The sequence below is a fragment of the Drosophila sechellia genome, chromosome X (genome assembly GCF_004382195.2).
Source record: "Drosophila sechellia strain sech25 chromosome X, ASM438219v1, whole genome shotgun sequence".
In the NCBI taxonomy this organism is placed as follows: domain Eukaryota; kingdom Metazoa; phylum Arthropoda; class Insecta; order Diptera; family Drosophilidae; genus Drosophila; species Drosophila sechellia.
In genome coordinates, this window is record NC_045954.1 from 8,653,543 (window position 1) to 8,677,797 (window position 24,255).

The window sequence follows — 24,255 nt, forward strand, 5'->3', positions numbered from 1 at the left end:
AATTTATGCTTTTCATTCGTCAATAAAGAACCATATTAGCGTTCAAATAGAATTGAAGTTAGAGTGAAATTAATATAACATTTGATGCTGCAACTATCCCTGAATCTCCTTGCGATTTAAGTAATCCTCCTTCAGTTGTTTCATGTCAAACAAATCGCTCCACAAGGCAAACACACACTCCTCTGGCAGTCGCACACACTCATTCGCACTTTTTCTTTTATAGCTATGGAGGGAAGCTGGAAGGGCGATCCCCAACTAGAACTAGGCGCACTCCTCCACATAGGTGGCCGGAAAGATGCCGATGTGGTTGCGCAGGGCGCCCAGCCACCAGCCGTCGTCCTGCTTGGCATGCACCTCGATGATGTCGCCGGGACTCAGTTCCAGCTCGTCGTAGAGCTTCGGGGTGTAGCTATAAAGTGCCTTGCAGCGGCCCAGTATCGGACCGGATCCGTTCTTCTGGCCCTTCTGCAACTCCTGCGCATTCTGATAGAAATGCTGCGTCTGCACTTGGCCATTGATGGTTGGGTTTTGCAGCAATGGCTGCTGTTGCTGCTGCTGCGGCGGTTGCGGCACTTGCGGCGGCTGCTGCGGCTCGTCGTCCTCGTCCTGCGAGCTGAACTCATCGAAGTCAGAGTCCTGCTGATTGGATCCACCATCCGCCTGGCCGCGATCGCTCTGATGATGATTATGGTGCTGGTGGTTAATGTGATGGCCATCCTGCAGATTGGCCAGGGTTTTGGACTTAACGGACGCGGCAACCGCGGCATTTGTCGTCGAGATTATCTTTGGTTGGCTGGTGAAATTGGTCTCGATGTTGCTCTTGCTTCGGTTGAACGGCTTCACCACCGAACTGACGTCTGTGCAGGAGCCGTTGCTATTATTGTTGCTATGGCTGCTGCTGTGCAGGTGGGAGTAGTTCTCGTCGGGGAGCTCATCCTCGTGGTTAGTGGTTATGTCGGTGATGTCGTGGGCCAGCATACTGGTCGATTGCAGCGTCTGCGACTTGTCGTTGTTCTTCAGCCAGTTGGGCACCTTCAGGATGCTCTGCTGCAATCCGGTGCGATCACGGGTGACCTGTGGGTTAAGCAAAAACCAAAACGTTAAAACCATTTAAGTTCCTTAAGTTATCAATAATAACCCACATGAATGTGCTGGGCCAGTGGGTGAGTGGCCCTGGGCTTGTGGTCCAGCTCCAAGAGGGCAGAGTGCAGCTTGAGGCGGGCGCCCTCCAAATAGGTCAGCATGGAACGGATCTAGAATTAACCATATTTAATGAAATCTCCTACCGATTTATATAAGGTGATAAACCTACGTGGTACAGCTTATCGGTGATGTTCTGGTGCTCCTGATGGTTAAGCGATTGCGACAGTCCCCTCAATCCGTCGCGGGATCGTCGCTCCCGCTCCAGATCCGTCTTGACCAGCTGCAGCAGCTTGATCAGAGCGTGCTTGCGACGCTCCCGATTCATGGCCAGCGTGGTGTGTTCGCAGTAAAAGTCCGGAAGGAGTTGCTCACTGGGTCCCTCCGAATTGCGGCGGATGTGGCGCACCACTTGCATGTCCTTCGCCACATTGCAAGCATCGAGCTGCGGCTGCAGGCGAGTGCTCAGGCCGCCAAGGATCGGATTCATGTCCGAGATGAGGCGTGCATACTGCTGGGCAAAGTTGTGCATATTGCCCAGTCGCTGCTGTTCGCTGCTCTGCAGTTGGGCACTTCCCCGGAGCACGGCCATCTCCCAGTCCACGCGGGCTCGCTCCGAACGCACGCACAGGGTGTAGTATTCCACATCCGCACGCTTCACCGCCTCCTCGGCCTTCTTTCGCTTGTTGTCCAACTTGACGCAATCCTTCTCCGCCGACTTTAGCTCCTTTTCTGCGGCCTGTTTGTTGGGTCCCTGGTGGAGCAGGGCAATCGATGGTGACTTCTGGATGCGCACATCCAGCATTGCGTCCTGCAGCTTCTCGTTCTCGCGTGCCGCCGTATGGGAGGCCTTCTTGGCTTTCGCCTCGCTGGCTCGCCATTCGCCCAGTACTCGCGCCGCCTTGTCCACATTGCTCTCCACCTGGAGATTGGGAATTGCTTAGGGTTATATGTCTAGCTGGATTTATATTTGTACCTACCGCCTTGCGCGCCTTGTGATGCCCTTCGACGACGGTCTTGAGCGGCTTGACCAGCTCATCCGTTAGCGAGGTCGCCAACTGCCGATGGATGTCGCTGCGGCTTTCCATCTCCGTAGCCACTCCACGCCAGGCGTCGGCCACGCTTCCGGGGATTTCCCTGCCTGCTTTGTTCAGCTTGTTGGCCAGTTTCGATAGCGACTTGGAGTAGATCAGCTCCGAATCGGCTCTGTAAGGTTTACAAATATAATTTTGAACAATCATAATTTCATATTTGACTTACCTCTCCTGCAGGACAAAGATGAGCTCCTTGCTAAAATCACCGCCCTGCTTCACATATCGCCGGAGTTCCTCGAAGCCGTTCTGTCCCTGTTTAGAATAGCAATAATTTCATTAGTATACAGTTTAGATCAATACACCCATCCCATGGAGCAACCCCAGACCAACAACAAGCGGCTAGACCTGTACCTCATCCTTGAACCGCTTGGCATGCGGCGACAGATCCTCCTCGCTGTTTCGGTGCGACATGGACGACTCCATTTCGGTGCGTTCGGTGACATCCTCGCAGCTCTCGGTTACATCGCGATGAGTGCGTTCCGGCGACATTGACTGGCGACTGGCATCCGCAGTTGACTGGTTGAGATTGCTCCGTGATTGGGCCAGACGCTTGAGGGGCGTCTGCTGGCGCACTGCCTCCTTGATCTTGGAGCCCTCCTCGCCCAGCCAGTGCTTCATGCCGTGCCAGCCCTTACGCAACTTCTCCTTGTTGTGATTGAAGTTGATCAGCGTTTGGTTCTTGTTCTTTAGCAGGGTGATCCTGCGCTCGCTGGGTCTCAACTGATCGCGATGCGCGCAGTACTCCAAATCGATCTCCTTGCCAAAGTCCTCCGTTTCGTTGATCTGCCGCGTTAGCTCCTGCAGTTCGTCAATCGAAACGAACAGATTCTGGGCATTCAGGCTCTGATAGCTCACCGACTTCAGATCAAAGTCGTATTCCCCATTGCTGCTGCTGCAGGCCAAGCTTTGGCGGGAACTCTGGTGGGAGCTCTGATGGGAATGAGTGCGGGTGTTCAGGTGGAACGAGTCTAGGCTCTTGAAATGGGGCTGCTGGGCCATGAAGCCACCATTTGGTATGGGCGATCGCTCGGCGGATGGCTTCACCGCTGGCATATTTTCCTTATTATCACTGGCCGCCAAACTGAGCTCGCTGGCTCCATAGAGTTCCGGCAACTCGGGCAGATTCAAGTCCAAGCCCAGCTTTGCCGGAGCCGTGACATTCATGTCCAGCGCCATCGAATTGGACTTGTGCAGGTAGACCTTCAGCTCGCTGCGATGCAGATTCTGAACGGATTGCGATTGCCTTGTCTGGCGGGCAATACGTGGTCGTCTGATTGGGGGATCTATGGCAATGGGTATGGTGGCTATGGGGCGCTTCACTTCCTGTTGGGAAGCCAGCAACTTTTCCTCCACCTCGTGTGTGGGCGTCTCAAATTGTTCTGGCTTCTCCAGGTCGTCTAGATATTTTAAGTCCCCCAGCTCCTCTTCACGATGTGGCTCCTTAGGAAACTGACATTGAAGCCCATTCTGATCGCGATCGTTCTTCTCACCCTGATCATCAGCGATTTGCAGATCCTCATCCCTTTGCATTTGCTGCGGACTGCTCCTGGCGTCCACAAACTCCTCCTCATCCGAACTCCTGGGCGTCAGGGTTCTCACTATACTGGAGGTCTGGGCTATACCACCGCCAATCTGTTTGAGTCTCGCCTCCGTGACATCAAAACGATCGGTGTCCAATGTTGTAGTCGATATTAAAATCGGAGCTCCGATTTCCAGGCGATGATCATCGGAATGGCTACCGGTCATATTGTAGCTTCCAGTATGGAGTTTGGTGGGCGAAACGGAATTATCAACGATATTATTCGGCGGATTCAGGTTCATACTGCCGAGATTGCGACGTCCCAGTTTATTTCCCAGCACCGAGTAGCGCTTGATCCTGCCCAGAAATCCTTTCGCTCCGCCTTTTTGATTATTATTGCTTCCGACATCATTGTTATTATTGGTAGTGTTTTCCGATTGGGGCAAATCGGCCATGGCGGCATTATCTTTGCCGCCCAGCTTGAATTTGTGCACCCGCAGGTGGTTCATCTTTGACGGCTGTTCGATTTATGGACACAAAAACATTACAAAAATTCAAATTCCTAAACTTGCACTCTCGTTCGTGCGTCTGTGTGTGTGTGCGTGCGTGAGAGAGGTTAAGCAACAACAAATGCAACGCGGCGAAAGGAACGGCGAAAAGGGGGAGAGCAAAAAGAGAGCGCCAAAAGAGGAGAGCGAGAGTCGACCTGGAAGTGACGCTTGTCGATGGGAAAGCATCCGTTTTTATTTTGGAAGGATTCAGATCGGATCAAAGTGCTGTCATAATCGTTAATTCAGTTCGCAAATTCTTTTCTACGGAGTGCTAACGTGTAAATGTGATACGGGAAATAACATATATTCGTTTTATTCAATCGAGACACAATATTTTAATACGTTCGTGCAGAAGAAATCGTATCGCAAAAACAGTGTTTGTTCACTTGTAGTTAAATTCAAAAATGTAGTGGGTATGCACTTGCATGCATTTACAGTTATCACTAATAACAATTAACTGTTTGTTATTTTAGATATGACGAACTGTACACCTTTCGTTGCAGAAGAAACGCGAGCAAGTGAGGCACTGAATGAAATGTAAAAGCTATTAACTCCCTAATTTAGTTCACATGAAAAGTGGCAGCCATGGCCTAAGGCAATCTAAATTCCACTGGAAGCCCATTTTCACCCATAAATGGTTAATCCGAAATAGCCAACCGTTATACCCGTAATACCCTGTAGTAAGTAACATAAGCAGGCGATGTTTCACCTACATAGCAAAGTACACAGATAACATAAACACACCGAACAGAACAGGAAAACAAGGAGGAGCCGGAGGAAAAGGAATGGGTAAGTGACTTAAGAACGGTGCTAAGAATAGGGAGAAATGTAAGGAAAAGGCCGCTCCCTTCTTCACCTTCTGGCGACCCCTAACCCTCTCTGTCCACCGTGCTCTCACCTTTCCCCCCTTTTGTTAAGCACTCGATTCCATTCCTCTGTGCTCCAGTTTTCGATGCAGGTAGAGATTACAAATCGGTTTTGTGCACAAGGGGAAGGGGGGGGTCAGAAGGAAGGCATAGGACGCGAAAGAGGAAAGGTGGGAAGAGATAAGGGGAAAAAGAAGCGGACGCACAAATCGCTGCGTTGGCCACTGGAATAAATGGAATAACGAAACCAAGCCAGCGACTGCAAAGTCGCCGCCCGTGGCGCCCCCATCGACAGCGACGCCGACTGCGACGGTGGCAGCGACGTCTGTCTGTCTCCTTTTCTGTTTTGTGTCTGGCCGATCAAGTGTGGATCCACAACAACGGTCACGCAAATAGGATCACTTTGAAAAGAAATCGATTCATATACTAAAAAATATAAGCCAACCCAATATAATTTCTCTTTTCAATTTAATTCATTCAAAGGACCCATATTATATACTTGACTTTATAAATATTTATGTAAGTTAAAAAAAAGTAAATAGAGATAAACAATTTTACAATATTTCGTTGTTCAGAAATTAACAATCAAATTTCTTAACCCATATTGTGCCTGTTTTACGATCACTTCGTTCCGCTGCTGTTCGTCTTCTTCTTCTGCATCTCTATCCACCGTCATTCCGTGTTGGTAATTATATAAATCATTTATTTATGAACTATTTACTTTCGAGTTAAGTCAGATAATGGTTATTCTCAACGATTTCTCTCCCTCGCCGCCTCCCTTTTCCAATTTCCTTTACTTCGCTTGAATGAAATGCAAATTGTTTTCTCATTTTCCCTGGGCAGAGTTAGTTTTCTAATTACAAATGAGCATATAACGCGGGTAAACTCCGATTTCTGTTGTTGCAATTGCATCCCAAAGTGGAGCAATGGGATGGGGGAAGTAAGGAGAAAGAGAAGAAGAACTGGGGACAAGCGACGATCATTAAGCACCCAGTTGTTGTTATAACTGTAATGTGATGTAAGGTTCGTGCTAAATTTCTACAAATGCATATATTCCACAGTGAAGACTCGGAAACGAGAATATAACTACTATCTAAAGACGGTTCCTAACAAAATTACATTAGCTTAGTCATTCAGTCCCTTAGTAAAATAGAATTTACATAACAGGCTTGGTTAATCGAAAAGAAGAACCACAATCTCTTTTACCCAGTGACCACTGTACTCGTAGGTCTTTAGATATCTGGGTTGCCTTTGTTAAACTTTTCGCGATTCAAATGGCCGACGTGCGAAACCGTAGTAAGTAAAACAATTTAATTACATTTTGCACTTGTTTGTTGTTGCGGCTAATAGCATTTGCATCGAGCAAGAAGCAGAGCAGCCAAAGAGGATGCGCAACCAGGGTGGGAGCGAGAGGGGTTAATCGCACCGTCTGCGATATGTCACGTTTCGCGGAGGCAGGTGGAGTGCAATAAAGTGGAGTGTGTGACAAGTCAAAAGACAAGGCAACTAATGAGCGAGCTTAGCTTTAGCTGAAAAGCCGCACAAGCAGTTGCAAGGGAGTTGAGTAAGCAGTGCGTAAGCAGTGCTACACTGGGACAGAAATCTGGGCTTACACCAATTGCTCCATCCCAATATTTGCTTTAAAAATTATAAATAACTTGCCTTGCTAGTTGCAAATCTGATAAAAAAAAAAGAAGAAACATATATTTATAAAGATTCAGTACGTATTTCCTATACTATCTCAGATCAGCTCAGAAAAATCTCAGCTGATGAACAATTTCGGGAAGTGCAAAGAGGTGGAGCCACAAAAGATGTGAGGGGGAACCCAAGGGGAACCTGCAATTATGGGAAGCCTTCTGCCGACATCGCAGTTCAGGTTTAAAAGTCAAATAACATAAATTATGGCCAGACGGACGGAAGATCATATTGGGGGTAAGACCCACGAAGATAAACAGTGGAATAACTCTGTCCGTGGGCCTTTTGGACTCTATAAATAGAGTTGCCAACTGCGGCAATTGCAGCCACCGACAATTGCGAGTCGTCCCTTTTGGCTGGTTCCCTTCTTTTATGGCAATTTATGATTAATAAAAGGAATTAATCGCACACAATGCCAGCGAGTGGCCATAATTGGTGGCACCGACTCCTGTGAGCATCCACGGATCGCATTCAAGGTCATCGCAAGGTCATATAAGGCCATAAGGGAGCACCGTCTATTACCCACTTCCATGCCATGTTTGGTTTTCCTGATTTCTTAAGTTTCTATTTCCTAATTCACTTCCAAGCTGCAACTTCAACAGTGATTGACTGATTTATAGTTTAGTTGAACTTAAGTTTTTATACCAATTAGAAGTTGGACCGCCAGTGCACTGAGAAAAATTTCTTCAAAATGGAAATAAATAAATATAGATATTTATTCACAATTACTTTTCTATATTCTCTGAGTGTGCAACCTCAGCCCCCTTAAAACTCGATATCCATGCCCCTTAATGCCAGGCACTAAACTTTTGCCTCTGTCGTCGCCATTGTATATATAAATTGATTCCCATAAACAAAAAGTGTGAACACCTGAGTACAGTAAACCGTTCGTGGGTTGCGTTTTTTTTTTTTTATTAAAAAAGGCTAATTTTGCTGTGGTACGAATACCTTGAACTAATGTCATCCTGCGCTGAATTCTTGTTAATAATACATATGTAACATGTATATAGTTTGGTGCGTTTGATATAGGTATAGATGTTATGCGACTATTTACTTGGCATTAATCTCATTCCACTGCTGTATCCAGGCAGTGGTTTATGGGGCACATTTATCTCATTTAATGTCTAGAACAATAAACAAAACGTGTAGTTGTAGTTGCCAAAAAATACTGAAAAACTGATTTTCCTGCCCTTTACACTTTGCTTCGTGTGCGATCGGCTGATCTTTCGATCTCTCTGCGCCACCCAAAAATAGAGAATACAAATGGGGTATATAGTAGAGCCAAGTCGAAAAAGATACGAAAAAAAAACCGTATAGACAATGTTTGCATGTCGACGCTTTCTGTTTCACTTACGCAAATATTTTCACAACTTATCGCGGGATGTTGCGCCAAATGCGCAAGGTCTGAGACCCGAATGCAAAAATAATTCTCTTAATGAGGCAATTCAATGGCGAACCACTCTGTTTGCCTTTCCCCGCATTTCTCGAATGCCATTCAAATGGTTAAAACTCTTGTTCACCCGGGCTCGTCTTTTATCTCACAGATCTAATCAGATCCGAACCGATCCCATCCGATCCGACCACCTGATTCGTGTAGGTCACGTTCGCCGGGGTGTCGAGATGATGTGAGATGATGGTGCGGATACTCAGCTGGCTAGATAAACGGATTAAGGAAGTTGGCGAAAACGCTCTTATCAATGGATTCCGTAGAGAAGAAGAAACTGCTATGTAATCGCCAAATGCGATAAGGTGGTTACACAAGTGTACTTGAAAGTTCTTTTTTCTCGGAAGAAATTATGATGTATGTATCTGCAATCTAAGCTTTGAAAGTAAGATAGTTCTGTGCACGTATCTATGAATAAATACAAATAACATTAGATATATTAAGCACGAGTGAGATAGGAGTTCCGTTTCTGTTTCTTTAAGTCTGAGAGCACCATTCCCATATAATTCTTTTAATGATAGACATAATTTGACTTAATTTAAAGTAGTCTATCATTAAGTTAATGGAAAACCCCATTTAACTGGGAAGAAGAAGCCAACTCCTAAAGTTCTTCCTCATGTGATTCTGTTTTTCTGTCTTGCTGCTGCACTCGGTTCATGTGGGTGTCAGGGGTTAACGCAATTAACCCGTTTCGCGGTGCCGCCTCAATCAATTTTTCTTAAATGTCATTGACATGTCGAGCATGCAACGTGTTGCAGCAGGCAGCAAATGACGGGGACGCGATTTGAAGAGCTTTTATATAGTTTTTTAGTTTTTTTTGTGTATATTTTATTTGTAGTTTTTTGCCTCGATTCTTCTGCCTATTGCCGTTAGGCAGTGTGTGCTGGCCATCTCAGTCGCTCATTTGCTTTGAATGCCTGTCAATCTTGTTAGAAATGCGTTTGTTCTTCCAAGACGATGGCGAAGGGAGATGGAAGAATGAGGGGAGATGAGAAGGGCCCCAAAGACTGAAGACTAAGCAGAAGACCCAGAAGAAGCAGCCGAAGAAGCGGCTGCATTTATTTTTATTCGACATTCGGTCATTTTGGGCTTATGCTTTGTTTTTCGTCATTGTGTTTGTCTGTGGAATCCGTTGAATATGGTGCCAGTGGCTAATTAACTATCGAATTACAGTCAAGCTTCGCTAGCTGGAACTTTAGGCATAAGCTAAATTCCAATTCCAACCAATTCTAGACGTGAAATTAGTTTTAGATCGTAAAACACAGAAGTGTACCCTTGATTTTGAAAGACTCTTCAACAGGTGACAACAGTTCAGGCTAGCGAGGTTCATCTGTGGATCTTTCGATCAACACCTAACGGATAATCGTTATTCAGAAACTAAAGATCCACCAAAAGGCCCCCAACAATTGCTGGGCCATAAATAATTATGCTAATCGCTATCTAAACCAAAGAACCGGCCATCAAAAGGGAACATTCATGTAAAGATCACATAATATCTATAAATACGTACATATACACCGCAGATATTGGACAGATATATGTATGTATATGTGTATGAACGGATGCGTAGACATGGTCTATGGTCCATGGTTTTTATTGTGTTCTATTTGGGAATTGTACAAAAATAATTGGCACATTTTCAAGATGTTTAGACTTTGGTTTTTCGGCCATTCGGTCTAAGTGTGCATGGAAAATCTACGCTGAATGCGATTTAGCCAAGAAAATTTCGGCAAATTTATTGCGACCAAAGATACAGATTCTTGTTGGTGCATCTGACAGATGCGCTTGTCATTTGTCAAGCCGCGCAAACTTGAGCTCATTTTGGAATTGGCAACAAGGTCGACAGATAGCGAAAATTGAAAGAACTTCAAATGACAATATTTGATTTGTTAAAGAAAGTTGAAGACACTAGATGCACTTGTATCTGATGCACTAGAAAAAAAGGTCAGTTTGTAATGCAGTATATGTGTTTTTAATATTTTAAATGTAATTTTCTATTATTTCAATACATATTTCCAACCGGCTATGTCTAACTATCTGCTTGGTGATTTCTTTTCATTCTGTACGGATGCAGAATTTCGTTGCAGGGGGCATTCACTGTAGCGGTCTCTTAAAATAAGATTACCAGTGTTTATCTAAGGCTCCTGAGGTTCTGGGGGATTTGAGAAGTCACACGAAAACAATTCTCATTCGATTCCAAATCAAATCAATCAAAACACAAAAACCCAAATTCACTGCATTATGGCATTGTTGTTGTTTCTTCGCACGTTTCGCACTCACACACACACATACACACTGGAAAAAACAATTAGCTAATTTGTGTTGCTGTTATGCAAACAACAAAGTATGTACCGAGTATACAATAAGTATATGGAACTGGTGCAAAATTTACCGAAAATAAATAAAACTGTAATTATTGTTGCTGTTATTATTGTTATTTGTCGACGGCGGCAGCGGCGACATTTACAGAAACGCGTCGGTGACTAAATTTAGAACAGCGACGGGAGAGCAACGTCGTCGACGATGCGACGTCAACAACGCGCGGCAGCAGACTGAGCTCTGCTCTGCCCGTGCAGTGCTGTCAGAATGCGAGTGAGAGAGAGGGGGAGAGAGCGAGAGTGAGAGCGCGAGTGTAGAATTAGAGAGTGCGAAGAGAGCGGCAATAGTTCGTTGCATTGATGCTGCACCTGTTCTCACTCTCATTCTCCCCCCTCTCGCTCTCATTCGCTAGCCGGCTCTCATGCTCCTGCTGCGCTGTTATTGTTTTTGCATTTGATTTTGTTATTGTTATAGTCGTTGACAACGCGTAGGCCAAAATATTTGAATGGAAGAAGAAGAGGCTGATCCGCCGACTTACGGTACACCGCAGGCAGCCGCCGCGCAGTCGCAGCCGCCGCGCAGCATGCAAAGCGGTACTCACTGATTGGCCCGCCAATGTACCGTTGCACAGTGGGCCTCGATTGACGCGTGGCTTGATTAATTAATTGTGCAGTTAATTGCTAAGTGGCAAAAATTAGTGAGACATGCTGTTAAGACAGGTCGAGTGTAAACTTTTAAAAGTCTCGCATAAATTGTATGTGTTAATAGATCGGCAAAGATTATTTATCATACATTCGGGTTCTTTAGATGCAGAAATTTAACTTTGAGGTGTGAACAAACATTTTTTGTGATAAATGACTTTTTTATTTCATAATCTTTATATTTGTTCATATTTTCCATATCCAATTGTGATGTTCTTAGTTTCGGTTGTGTTTCCGTTCTTTGTAGTTTTTTAAATTCTTCTTTACATCGCTTCATAGTTTGTGTATCTTGGTCCCACTGTGCACCATAGGCGACGTCTGCGGAGTGATACAATAAATTTAAGCAGCTAAATGCACGTGCTGAGTGAGGCGACGCCGTTGACAAGTACCGGTATTATGGATCTTCGGATCGTCGGGTTCCGTTCCCGGTTGCATAACCATAACGATAGGCATGCGCTTCAGATTTATGCATCGTCGGTTTGTCGGTTAGAAGGGGGGTGCTGGGGGGTCGATTATAATCGGAATCGGAATCGGTGGAAACCGCTCACATGAACGCTGCACTTGCCGCTTGACCGACATTCGAGTACGAAAGAAACCCGAAGTTCGGGTTTCTTCTCTATTTGCGGGAATTTGTTGTTTGCTTTTTTTTCCTTTTGTTTTTGGTGTCTGAAAATGTTAATTAACCCGAGTTGTGACATTTATCAAACTTACGTGTCATTGTTGTTGGTCTGAGAATTTGCGAGTTGTGGAGAAAAATAAACTTTAGACGGATTACCGTTGCAGCGGTGCTTACCTGCAGGTGAGAAAAATATAGAACATAGTTTGTACATAAATTAGTCGGAGGTTAAGTTAAGTTGGGCTGGGGTTAATGAGCGACTGAAGTTTAATGGAGTAACCAGCACCGATTCATAATTAATTAATTTCTAGCCTTTAATTTAAAGTGACACCACGAAGCGGAAAGTGGGAAGTTTTGCAAGTTTCCTTTGAAAACTAGCTTTTCCATTTGCTTAGCCGGTTCCAGCACCATTGGTTAGCATAGGAGCAAACCTCAGTCAGGTTTCACACCTTAACGGATATCTACTGTGTAAGAAGATTTGTGTTTAAATTAACTTACTAATTTATTTTACACTCGGCGAGTAATTTAAAAAGTTATTTTAAAGATAGAGACAGTTGGGCGATTAAACATTATTTTTTTTGTCGCCGAAAAGTATGCAATACTTTATTCCTGCTTAGATATTTGAAATCTCTGGAGATTTATTTATAGTATAATAAAGTATTTTTACGATATTCGAAGACTTGTTAAGGCTATAAACTAAATTGCCAAAATTTTATGGTTTTTATCATGGCTTAGTGCTTTGGCAACTTAATTTTATACTTTTTCAGTAGTAAAATCAATCATATCTGAAGAGTACACTCAAGTTTTTGTTCTATATTCGGTACAGAGGGTTTATTTGCCTGGTACTCGTTAGCTACTGCTCGTCTATATGATTTGTATTGCTGAACAACTTGCACTTGGCTGCTAAATGCCATTGGACAAACGGGTTTAACAATCGCAACCAATTCACACCGAAAAGTGGGGTTTTAATGGGGGTGGTATAGTGAAGGGCGGGCACGTAATAAATTTAATTTCAACTCTCGATTGTCTTGCTAAACAAATGAGAGGATAAACGCTTTAATGGGTTGATGTCACCGATCCGTAGATCTGAAATCTGGGATCTGTTTAGTTCGGATTTTTGTTGTTGGATGGGATGCAATGGTGCCGGATGCAGATGGAACTGGAGGTCTGGAGCTGAGTTCCGGGGTTTTGGGTCCGCTTACCTGTGCATTACCCATTAGAGCATCGACTTCGGATCCGGTTTCCGGTTCTAAATGGATCGGTATAACCTCGTCCACGTTCGCATAAATCGGCTGATCCTCACTGACACTCTGTCTGAGTATTTTCTTATCCTGCCTCTTCTTCTCGGGACGACCTTCCTCCAGCTTCTGCTGCTTCTTCAGATGGGCATTGAGATTAATGGCCGACTTGGATTTGGCCTTGGCATAACGTGCCGAGCTCCTCAAACTCTTCAAAACGCCGTACGATCGCGCATTGGCGAGCTTTTCTCCAGAGCGAGAGAGACAGAGATTTGGAGAATATAGACCAACAGAGAAAGAGAGAGAGAGAGAGAGAGAGAGAGAGAGAGAGAGAGAGAGGGAGAGAGAGAGAGGGGGAGAAAGCGTGGTCGGTTGAGGGGCAGAGGGATTTTGCATTGTTAGGTTTACTCGCTAAATAATCGCTTAAATAACAATGTATAATTACAATGTGGGACAGCAGTTTACACACAGTTTTTGGTCAAAATATTGGCACAAACAAAAATATTGCTAAATAGTTAACAACAAAGGTTATTGTTTTGTTCATATCTTCTTCAAGTTTGCAGTTCTAATCGTTTTCTCTATGGTACAGTATTTACGTTTGTTATGACACTTATTTATGACACATTTCTACTTATATCTCAAAAACAATTAGAATCCGAACTAGCGATGAATCAACAAATGCCGTTTGCATTCTACATATCAATTCCTTTGCTCATCAGCGAGCTTTCCTCTGCGAAATTTGTAGTGCCATTAATTTGACCGCAACTGTAAGCCGCAATTACAAATACATATACACATTTAGATGGTCCAAGTACCAGGTGAAATAGTGCGAGGTGAGGAGGGGCTGTGGGTAGTGGGTTAGGTTCGCTTTTGGGCCTGTCCACTTTCTATTAACTACGTGATGGCATGCCCATATACGATCACGAATTGGCCAGGTCCAAAAGCACTATGGCTTTGCCAACTTCCGGCAAAAAAAAAAAGAAAAAAAGGTTGGAAAAACGTCCGGCGTTTTGGCCAAGACTGAAAAACAAGTGCCAACTTGAGGATGATTCAAGGCGCGTTAATGCATCGGCCAGCACGGTCTATATATAGCCTATACACTCATGACCGAAGTCAATGTCTGTAGATAAAACCATTGAACTAAGTAGCAGTTAATGACAGTAAATAAATGTTGCACTGTGGAAAAAAGCGGAGTGGCCACCTATTGGTAAGATATACTTTTGTAAACATTGGAAAAGTCAGAAAGACATGTGTACTAACTAGTCAAATATGATAATGTGACTCTTTCTTAAAAAGATAATATAATAATTATAATAATATGGTAATTAGCACTATGGAATAGTTCTCTAAGCTACATAATAGTTTTTTCTCTGTCGAATTGCTGCGCAGTTGCGGCTGGCATTGCGTTGCAACTTGCAAGTGTTCAATCTCACAAACAAATCACCGACAATTGCTACACCGGCATTGCGCATACGCCCCGTGGCCGCTTACATAGATGTAGATGAGTGCTTGAGCACGAAGTGGGCCACCACGTTGGTGGAAAAACTGATAAACTGAAAAACAGAATAAAGCAACAAACCCGATTCTCGACGATTGCCGAAAGAAAGTTGACATGTTCGCGTAGAACAAGTCTAACCAGTCAAGAGTAGCTCAGCTGTAGTAATAAACAATTGGCAGTTGGCAATTAAATACTACAGGTAACAACACCCCCTGCAAACGCTAAGCTGCAAATCGGCTAAAACCTTTAACAAAGGCCCAAACAAAAACTGGCCCAATGCGGAACCAAGTTCGCCGATATTCAGGCTAGGTTGCCACACAAGTTCACCGCCAACAAGTTGGATGAGTCTTGCCCAAGCGATCTTAATGAGAACTGGAAATGAGAACTGGCCAAGGTCTTGTGTTGCGAAAACAGAAGGCTCTAAAAGACAAAGGAAAGTTCTACATTTTAGCAAGATATTCAGCAAGATACATATGTCTCTTTAAACTTGTATACAATCGAGAGCTATTAATAAGTAAGTGACGTTCTCTTGTTTTTTGGGTGGGTTGAACTTGAACTGGGTTGGGTTGGGTTTATATGACTAGGCAAATACAATATACATATAATCTGGAATGTGAGTGTTAGAGGAAATTTTACAATTGGCACTCACATATTACCGAATTTTCTCGGCAGATGTTATTTCACTGAACTCAACGATCCGCCCTCGCTAGGATGCCTTCGTTATTAGTTGAATTCGCATTTAGTTACACGCTTCGCAGCCCATTCACAATGCACATAAATGCAATGCAGTGGCGGAGCAAGGTTGCATCAGGAAGTGTCCGAGCTGAATGCGATTGGACCACCCAATTCCACTGCCAGCCGGCTAATGAAAGTCTAGCTATTTGGGCCGACAATCGATGGCATTATCATTATCGCAATCCAGCTATTCCGTCTCAAGTTCATCGAACTGTCGCCGAACCAGTGAGTGGCACAAGGAGAACGACCAGGGGCTAATTAAATCGATCAGTTCGATCGTACAATTTGTTATAATTATTTTCAAAACACACACGGACCTGGTATTACAAAGGAATTTAACCGGGCCAAACTTAACTTAACTTATTTATGGCGCTCAAAGGCATCTTTATCTAGTAGGACTCAAGGAAATGGGTTATCAGACATTCATCTTTGGGTTTATTGTTATAAAACAAAACCCAGGCATTATATAGGTGTATTTTCGGCATAACTTGGCTATGAATGATCATATATATGAACGAATAACTGTTTTGAGCAGCTAATTAACAGCTAATTAGCTAATTAATCACTTTTAGAAGGACTTTGAAAAATTAATTTTTCGTCAAGTTTTTGCATTTTTTTGTAAGGGGTATCATCATCAAAAAATAGAATTTCCTTTTTTGAACACAGTTCGATTGGAAATTTAATTACGAGCTCAACGAGGTATAACATTCCATATTTGGACCATTATTTGGAATGTTCTGATAAAAGAACGGATTATTTCTTTCACAAAAAAGACACAGATCGATTTTTTGAAAAAAGTCAATATTTCCGATTCGTTTTTTCTGTATAACTTGGCTAAAAATGGTCAGAAAGCTCTTATGGTTTTTTACTCGTAATAACCAATACTAACTATCCATAACATTTTTTGACGGACTTAGTAAAATTAATTTTTGGACAAATTTTCGCATTTTTTGTAAGGGGTAACATCATCAAAATTTGTTAAAAATTGCCAAAAAATATAATTCTAATTTTTAAACACAGTTCGATTGGAAATTTAAATAGAATTTTAATGAGGTATGACATTCCACATTCAGGCAATTATTTTGCAAGTTTTGACCAAAAAACCAATTGGAAAAAACGGTTTTTTGCAAAAATCTAACTATTTTTGATAAGCATTTCAATTCATAACTTGGCTAAAAATTTTTATCAAGCTAAAAGAGTAGCTGTTTTGGCTGAATATGATTTTATTACTTGGAAAAAAATATTGTTTATTTTTGTAATCCTCCTACTTAACGAATGCATACCCTTTTACCCCTTTATTAGTTTATGCTCTTTTCAAGATCCAAATAATACAATTAAATGTAATTGCTATTGTTACAAAATAGCCTCGTTGCAGAATAACAATTATCTAGCTATTGTTGCAAAATGTTCATTCAATGTTGTAAATTAATGATTGATGAATGATGATATTGACTGACTTAATGGGCTTACTGCCACGCATCAAAACAGTTTATAGTATTTATAGAAAACACAAAGTTGTTTGGTTGCGGGTTTTATTCATTGATTGTGAAATATAGAATATAAATTCGAAATTTCGTCAGCAGAAGTCCCATCCATTTTTGAGTCATTCCAATATTTGTGGATAATTTATTTTTACAATCTTTTGTTTTGCCGACTGACTAATTTCAGCGTTTATCGCTTATCAGTGAACTCGTCGAACATTTGCGAAATGGTCTTATCGAAGTGCAACCTTCACCACCTTCGAAGCAACGAATCTGATCGAGAATTATTCATTATTTTCGCAATCATGTAGGTCAGTGTTGCAGTCGACAACGCCCCTTTTCTGTTTCATTTGCCCAGTGACAAATGTTTATCGCTAATTTTTTTGTTTTGTATTCTTCGACGCATTTCCACATTCAGGTAAATTGTTTATCTATCACCGTTCGCCGACAACAATTAGTGGCATTCAACAGAATGAAGCTCTGAATGCGGATGTGTGTGTGTGAATGGTAATGAGTGAGTCGGGTCTGAATGCGAATATCCAGCGAATTTGTGTGGGTGCTGTGACTCCCACTGAACTAAAGCGAAAGGTCTTTGGTAAAAAAGTGGTGAAAAAGGTGAAGAAAGCTGGGCTAAATTCGAAAATACCCATCATTTTGTACTGCATGTGGAAATATAATTCCAGCATGAGATTAAGTTCTCTAAAGTTCATTATTACTTTGGAAAATACAATAAATATGAAGAATAAGTAAGAAGTTGGCAATCAACAGCTATTCATCATATTTTATGACACACAAATGTGGAGTTGCTTGCAGTTTTTCTAAAAAGAAATCAACATTTTCCATAAACTAGTTTTACAAGCATTTGACAGATATAATATATATTGCACAGCTTGCAGCAAATAATTGTGAGCTATGATCAGTTTGTAACTCAATAAATATAAAATATAGGGTAGCAACTATCGAGGGTATGAAAAAAACGGAATCATTTCGCATGTGAAATGGCGGAGAAAGGGAATGTCTCCATTTGAGGCATTTGAATACTTTCCAACCGCCGCGAAATGAGAAATGAGAACAGTTCTTCGCCCGTTCCCCTTTGTTTGGCGTATCTGAAAGATACAGATACACTTGTCGCTGTCTTGTAGATACGCTTGGTGCTCTTAACGAGGCCAGATCCCCTAGGCCGAAACCAAAGTCTGAGCACGTTTTTGTTACCAATTTCGATGTGTGTTTCTCTTCTGTTTTGCTGCGTTTTTTCTATATTTTTTTTGTATTTCGTATTTTTCGTCGCTGAGTTTTCTTTGGCTTCTCGAATCGGTCACAGCACTCTGAGTTGAAAATCAATTACCGTTAATGCTGGCCCACATATGTGCATTTGTACAATGTGGGTTAGCATTGAACGTGACTTGGCTGGCAGCAAATAGACTTTCGGCCCGATCTTCAAGCCAAAATCCTCCACTCCGTTCAAGGTCAGCGCCCAACCTTTGGAGAGGCTTTAGTTTTAAGTTTTAGCCAAAGTTTTCTAAGCTCTGTGTGCACTACTATACACGGTTTAGTGTGGCAAAAAAAGCAGCAGTAAAATCTGTACAAATATAATTAAAAATGCAGAGTGGCAAACAAAGGCGAATGAAGAGCGAAAAGTGATGATTATTTTGAACATAGTTTGCGCGCCCGAGTTTATCATCATCTCTGCCATCCATCTTTCGGGCCATATTTCTCAACTTTTTTCTATTAAATCTGTCATATCACCAACTAGCAGCAGTGCAAACAAAAACAAATAAACTGAAAAAACAGAAAAATATGGCAGCAATAATAACAAGTCGGGGTAATAACTAATGCCACAACGATCCATTTTAAGCGACTTTCTCTGTTTAATTGTCGCAAAATTTCCTTTTTTCGCCAGCAATTTCTGCGTTTGGTCAGCGGTAACAATCAAAAAATATGTATCTACGTATCTTTTCATGTGCAAGGTACTTTGAAATTTGTTTAACTCTTGCAAACTAAATCTCACTTACATAAGCCAGCAAAAGCGTATTTTTTTTAAGCTTTTATGGCTGGTGAATAAACATTAAAAGAAATCTTTGCACGGTACTTTGAACTTTCTTTCGTTTAATTCTAGCTAATTATACTTCACAGATAGTTGGTAATTTTATATTGCTTCATTAAAGATGCGTTTACAAATATTTTTGTGTGATTGAATAACCGTTCAAGCGATAATTTTAGGGAGTTTTCCTGGTTTTCGGTTAAAATATCTTCAGTATTTTGGTTTTAAGGCGAAAATCCAATTTTTTGCCATAAAATTATTCGTTTTTTGGCCACAACTTTGAAAATAACTGTCTGATAATAGAATGTTATATCTCATTAAACTCGTAATTAAATTCCAAAACAAACAGTGTTAAAAAATGGTGGTTCAAAATTTTTGCCATTTTTTGCAAATTTTAATGATGTTACCCCTTACAAAAAATGCGAAAAATTGAACCAAAAATTATTTTCCAGAAATCGATCAAAAAGTAATAGGAATCGTTAGCAGTGATAATAAGCTGATTAAAACAGTAATTCTTTCATCTATATGACCATTTTCAGACAAGTTATGATAAAAAAAAAGTATTTTTGATGATTTTTCGACTAAAAATGCTAAATTTGTTCCAATAACTTGAGAAGTATTGGTCCAATTATGAAAAGGCATATCTCTTTGAATTCATAATTTAATTTCCAATTGATTTGCATTCAAAATGGAACAAATTTTTTTTTGACCACTTTTCCCAACATTTTATAATAAATGCGTTTTTGTTGTGGTTTTACCATTTTCCAGCATATGCATATGTAAAATGTTGGCTGAAAAATGGGCCTGAAGGCACAAAGCACAGAAAGTACAACAAATTTGCTACTGCCGGCAAAAATCTAATCATTGCACTGCAATCCGCTTAGGTATTAGCCAGAAATCGTATTTACAGCACACTTATTCATAATTTGGCAACCAGTTTTCGGCTGGCAATCCCACGAAAATCAACGAGGGAAGCCAATCTGCAAATCTTCAATTGAAATCTAATCTGCTGCTGGGGAAATGGAGGGTTTTGCTCATAAAAAAAAAACAAAGAGTCGATTGTTCCGCAGCAAATTGGGCAGGCATTAAATTGCATATGATCACGGAGAGCTAAGAAATTTTTCCTCCTTTGAAAATTTCGTTTATTTTCCTTCCGCGAACCTCATTTGAATGAGGTTTGTGCCCCCTTTTCTTTTCTCCATGTGTTTCTTTTGCGAAACGAGTCTTTGGGGTAATTAAAAGTTCATTGTCGTCGACGGCCTTCCAACTTGTTGTGGAAATTATTTTGCAATGTCTGCCCAAAAACGCAGCTTCCATGAATAAAAAAATAAAAGCGAGCCTCCACACGACTTCCCCATCGTTTAGGTCTTTTTTTCTTTTTTGGATCTTTTGCAGAGGCGAGAGATTTTCCCACATGAAAAACGATGACAAAATGTGCAGGAGGCACACATCGTCATCGTCATTTTGCCGGTGAGTGAAAGTTGCTGATGACCAACATGGACGTGGATTCGGATATGGTTGTGGTTGTGGCTATGGATGTGAATCCATGGCCAATGCCTTCACGACAATCTGAAGTAATTGAACTTGAAGCTGCCACCAGGAAGCAGACATCAGCCGCCAGACATTGGATGTGCAGGTGCAGCATCCCAATCCGAATCCGAATCCCAATCCCAGTCCGAATCTCAATCTTAGCCAGAAGAAGATGATAATCGTTGGCGCGACGTCAGTCACGACATTTGCGCAATCGACTTGGGCCAGGCCAACTGGTTTTCCTCTTATTTTACTGGATTTTGAATTGGTTTTACGAATTTTTTGCTTTTGTTGGCAGACGAGGGAGCGCCTTAGGTGTGGGTGCCACAGACCTTATCAAAAAACAAAAAACTGCCAAAAAGCTGGCGTATTTTAATGGATCATAATGCGATTGCAGTTACGCAGATACGCCGATAACGCATCCACATTCAAAAACAACAAAAATACAGCGAAACAAAACAAAGGCTTCTAAAAAAATAAAAGAGAGTGATTCCACGGGAAATTCCTGTGGTGCAAAGGTTCACCTATTTATTTTATATGCCTCTATTTGCCAGAATACATACAGTATCTTCTTATCAACAAGTTATGGATTTAGATAGCTCTTTTCGCTCAGTGCAACCATATCTGTTTGTTTTCCCAGTTTTTTAACTCTTGAAGAAACAAAAGAAAGCTCCGTCGACCTTCAAATGCAACTGCTGTAGAAAAAGGTTGCTTCAGGTGTGGAAATAATGTTTGATCTAGATTGCATGTAGAAATTGAGTTGGAAAATTTCTCGGAAAATGTAGGTGTGTGTTTTTGTCTTTCACACAACTTGAGATAAAAAAAGGCAGAGCATTAAGCCAATTGCGGCTTAAACCGAAAGTCAGACAACATGTAGAGAAACTAAATCGTTTTTAAACTAATTATAAAAAAGTCTCTTAGGTAGTAAATCCATATCTCTCAATACAAAGTATTGATAATTGACTACTTTACTTAACCCCAATTTTGCATATCTCGCAATACCACTTGCCGCAGTAGTTTTTTTCTTTGCCATCTTGGTCAGATAATTCGCAGATAAATCGTTCGGGATAAACGGGTTGCACAGCACTGCCAATCAGTCGATCTATAAATTTCACCCCATGCCTGTCAACGTTGCCGATTGACCCGCTTAACCTGCGTGTTTTGCATCGCGCTAATTTATTCAAAAACTGTTCGACTTTCGTTCGCCAAAGCGCGACGCACTGCCATTAAAACAAAAAAAAATTAAAATTAAAAAACCAACCGATTTGATTAGGTTATTTCGAGTGACCCCGACACCGTTATTTCGCTGATAAAGCCAAGGTAACTCGCAGCATGCGAAGCTTCGGAAGCTGTCAAAATTCTCAGTCCCAAGTCAATTGCCAGTCGGCACAAATGCAAATGCACTCGAAAAAAAGAGCATACTAATGTTTCTTTTTTTTTATAGAAAGAGAAGTAAGATCATGAAAGTATATAGACCAATATTTATAACTTTCTTAACATTAAAAGCAGTTTAAGGTAATAAGCAATCAAAGAACTAGTGAATGTATCCCAAATACTAGGAATTTCCCTAATTACCCACTTTGCTTGCCAGTGCAATTCCCAATCGATGGATCGCACTTGGCGAGCTGCGAAATTTTGAAAAAATCGGGTCAGGCCGAGAGATGCATGGGGCCAATTGGCCAATCGGCTTACAGATGGCCACACAGGTTAATTAACGATTTGGACCAATTAAGAAGATGTCGAAAGGGGGAGGGGGGTTTCGCGTAAGGGGCATTGGGCAATGGGACAGGGGGAGATAATTGTGCAATTCGGGTTAGTTTCGAGTGCAGGATAGAGTGCGAGTATCTCGTGGATACGTGCAGTAGTTAGTCGATAATTAGTGCCAATCTCAAGCCGAACCGAACTGAACTCGATCGCAACTCACCCATGAATTATCGCGGAATTGTGACATATTGCGGCCAGCCGCGGGGGGAGGATGCGGGGAGGGTATTATGATGCGTTATATGTTCTTTCTATTTAAATTGTATAATTTAGGTTTTAGGCATTTACTACTGGTCACTGTTTACTTTCAGTTTCAGCTCCCTTTTCCTTCGTGTATATTTCGTTTGTGTAACTTTTTTCTTTTCTTTGATTTGCAAAATTCACAGTTTTTGCTTAATTTATCTAACCAATTTGTTAGCTAAGCTAAGCGCACACACACACACACCGGCACTTCGATACACTTACACACACGACGAGTCAGCTGAGCGTAACGCATGTGTTCGAGATACTTTTGTATCTTGTATCTGCGTTTTTTTTTCGGCTGCTTTCTGAGGCGTAACTGCCAGCACGATTACGTGCGACAATTGTAGCACTCGCCAGCAAAAGGCAGATGCACTACTCAACAACGGAGCACTCCAGTTCAGGCCCAGCAAAACGTTTGCAGGTAGAAAGAAAAAACAATAAAAAAAAAATGCAATAAAAATATTAATAGTAGTACACAGGTCGCAGAAGTTGGTGTGTTGCGGTTGGAAAAACCGCGCTGGAAATGCCGCACGCGCGTTCGTCGCTTTTCAACGAAACGGCGAACCAAACGAGTCGAGTCTGCGCCGCCAACTGAATCTGGCTTTCAGCTTTTGACTCCGACTCCGCGATCCACGCTCCCCAATCCCAAACCCAATGGCAATCGCAATCGCAATCGGCGCTCGACGCTCTCCGTGAGCGACGGGAATTGCAATCGCAAGCCGGTCGCTGGCGCTTTCTAAACGCTCTCCGCTCAACGCTGAACGCTCTTCGTCGAGCGGTACAGTGGGTACAGTGGGCTGATTTACTGGTTTATGTGGTTAAAACATGGGAATAATTCTCTAAAAAAAACTCAGGATCGCATTCGACCAACCTCCACTCAGTGTTTAGAATATGATCACCAAAATTTTAAATATTTTTTTTTTTTTTTTTGTAATAAATGCATAAAGAACATGTTGAGTAGGTCGCTTTTGCCCCACTGTGAACCGTTTGAAGCCAGCTGACATTCAGACAATTTTATATAAAAAGATTTAATTTTTAACAATTTATTTATTGTTAAATAAAAGATTCAGCCCCTTGGACTAGCTTCGTGTTCATTTTAAAGCTCGTTTAAGCTTTGCTTACGAATGACTTCAAAGTTGTGGAATGCAGATGCATAAATTTGTATCTTTCAAACTTACCCTGCTGACTTATTTCCATTTTCGACTATATGCTGTGATTATTATATTCTAATAACGTATTTAATTTCCTGATAAACCGTGACTCACCGGAATTTGCCTTTACTTGTAGGTGAGAAAGCCCAAAAGTATGTGAATATTTTTATGCAAGCCCGCCCGAAAGAAAAACGCAATGTTTTTGAGTTTGAAATACCAAAAAAAATTTTTATTTTCCCTAGGAGAGAGTCAGAAAATTCATATTATAAGCAATTTTGTGGATGATTTCGATCGTTTGTCCAAATATTTTTGGGATTCGCTAGCGTAAAGTGTTATTTTATTTTTTTTTACAAGTCTTTGAAAGTTGCACTTGGAACAGAAACAGAAACTCGTAGCTGAGCGTTGGGGTTCATTTTTTTTCCGGTTCCGAAAATTACAATTTTGGTTGAGAGCTTAACAGGATAGACTATGGCTTAAAGGATCGATGAATGAGTCTATATAACTATTGTACATCTATTTAATATTCGTGTGTGTGTGTGTGTGTGTTTGTGTGTTGTGTGTATCTGTGAGTTCGGGTATCTAAGTATATAACATACGAATGCTGCATAGCCAATCCAGATGCTAAACGTTCT

At 41.8% G+C, this 24,255-nt stretch overlaps 1 protein-coding gene across 4 annotated transcripts; it reads right to left on the reverse strand.

The window, feature by feature from the left end:
* Window positions 1-98: 98 nt before the first annotated feature.
* Window positions 99-23,081, reverse strand: LOC6619749 (nostrin). Of its 4 annotated transcripts, XM_032724717.1 has the most exons (8): window positions 22,393-23,081; window positions 13,148-13,426; window positions 2,586-4,271; window positions 2,401-2,486; window positions 2,121-2,346; window positions 1,313-2,062; window positions 1,143-1,253; window positions 99-1,074 (listed from the first exon to the last, which is right to left on the reverse strand). In XM_032724717.1, exons 1-8 carry the CDS (start codon window positions 22,417-22,419, stop codon window positions 262-264), a joined length of 3,978 nt encoding a protein of 1,325 aa, XP_032580608.1. In that variant the 5' UTR covers window positions 22,420-23,081; the 3' UTR covers window positions 99-261. The 4 variants fall into 4 exon arrangements, with proteins under 4 accessions (XP_032580608.1, XP_032580605.1, XP_032580606.1 ...); XM_032724714.1 differs by lacking the exon at window positions 2,586-4,271 and having other exon boundaries at window positions 22,393-23,077; XM_032724715.1 differs by lacking the exon at window positions 2,586-4,271 and having other exon boundaries at window positions 13,148-13,431; window positions 22,393-22,411.
* Window positions 23,082-24,255: the final 1,174 nt, after the last annotated feature.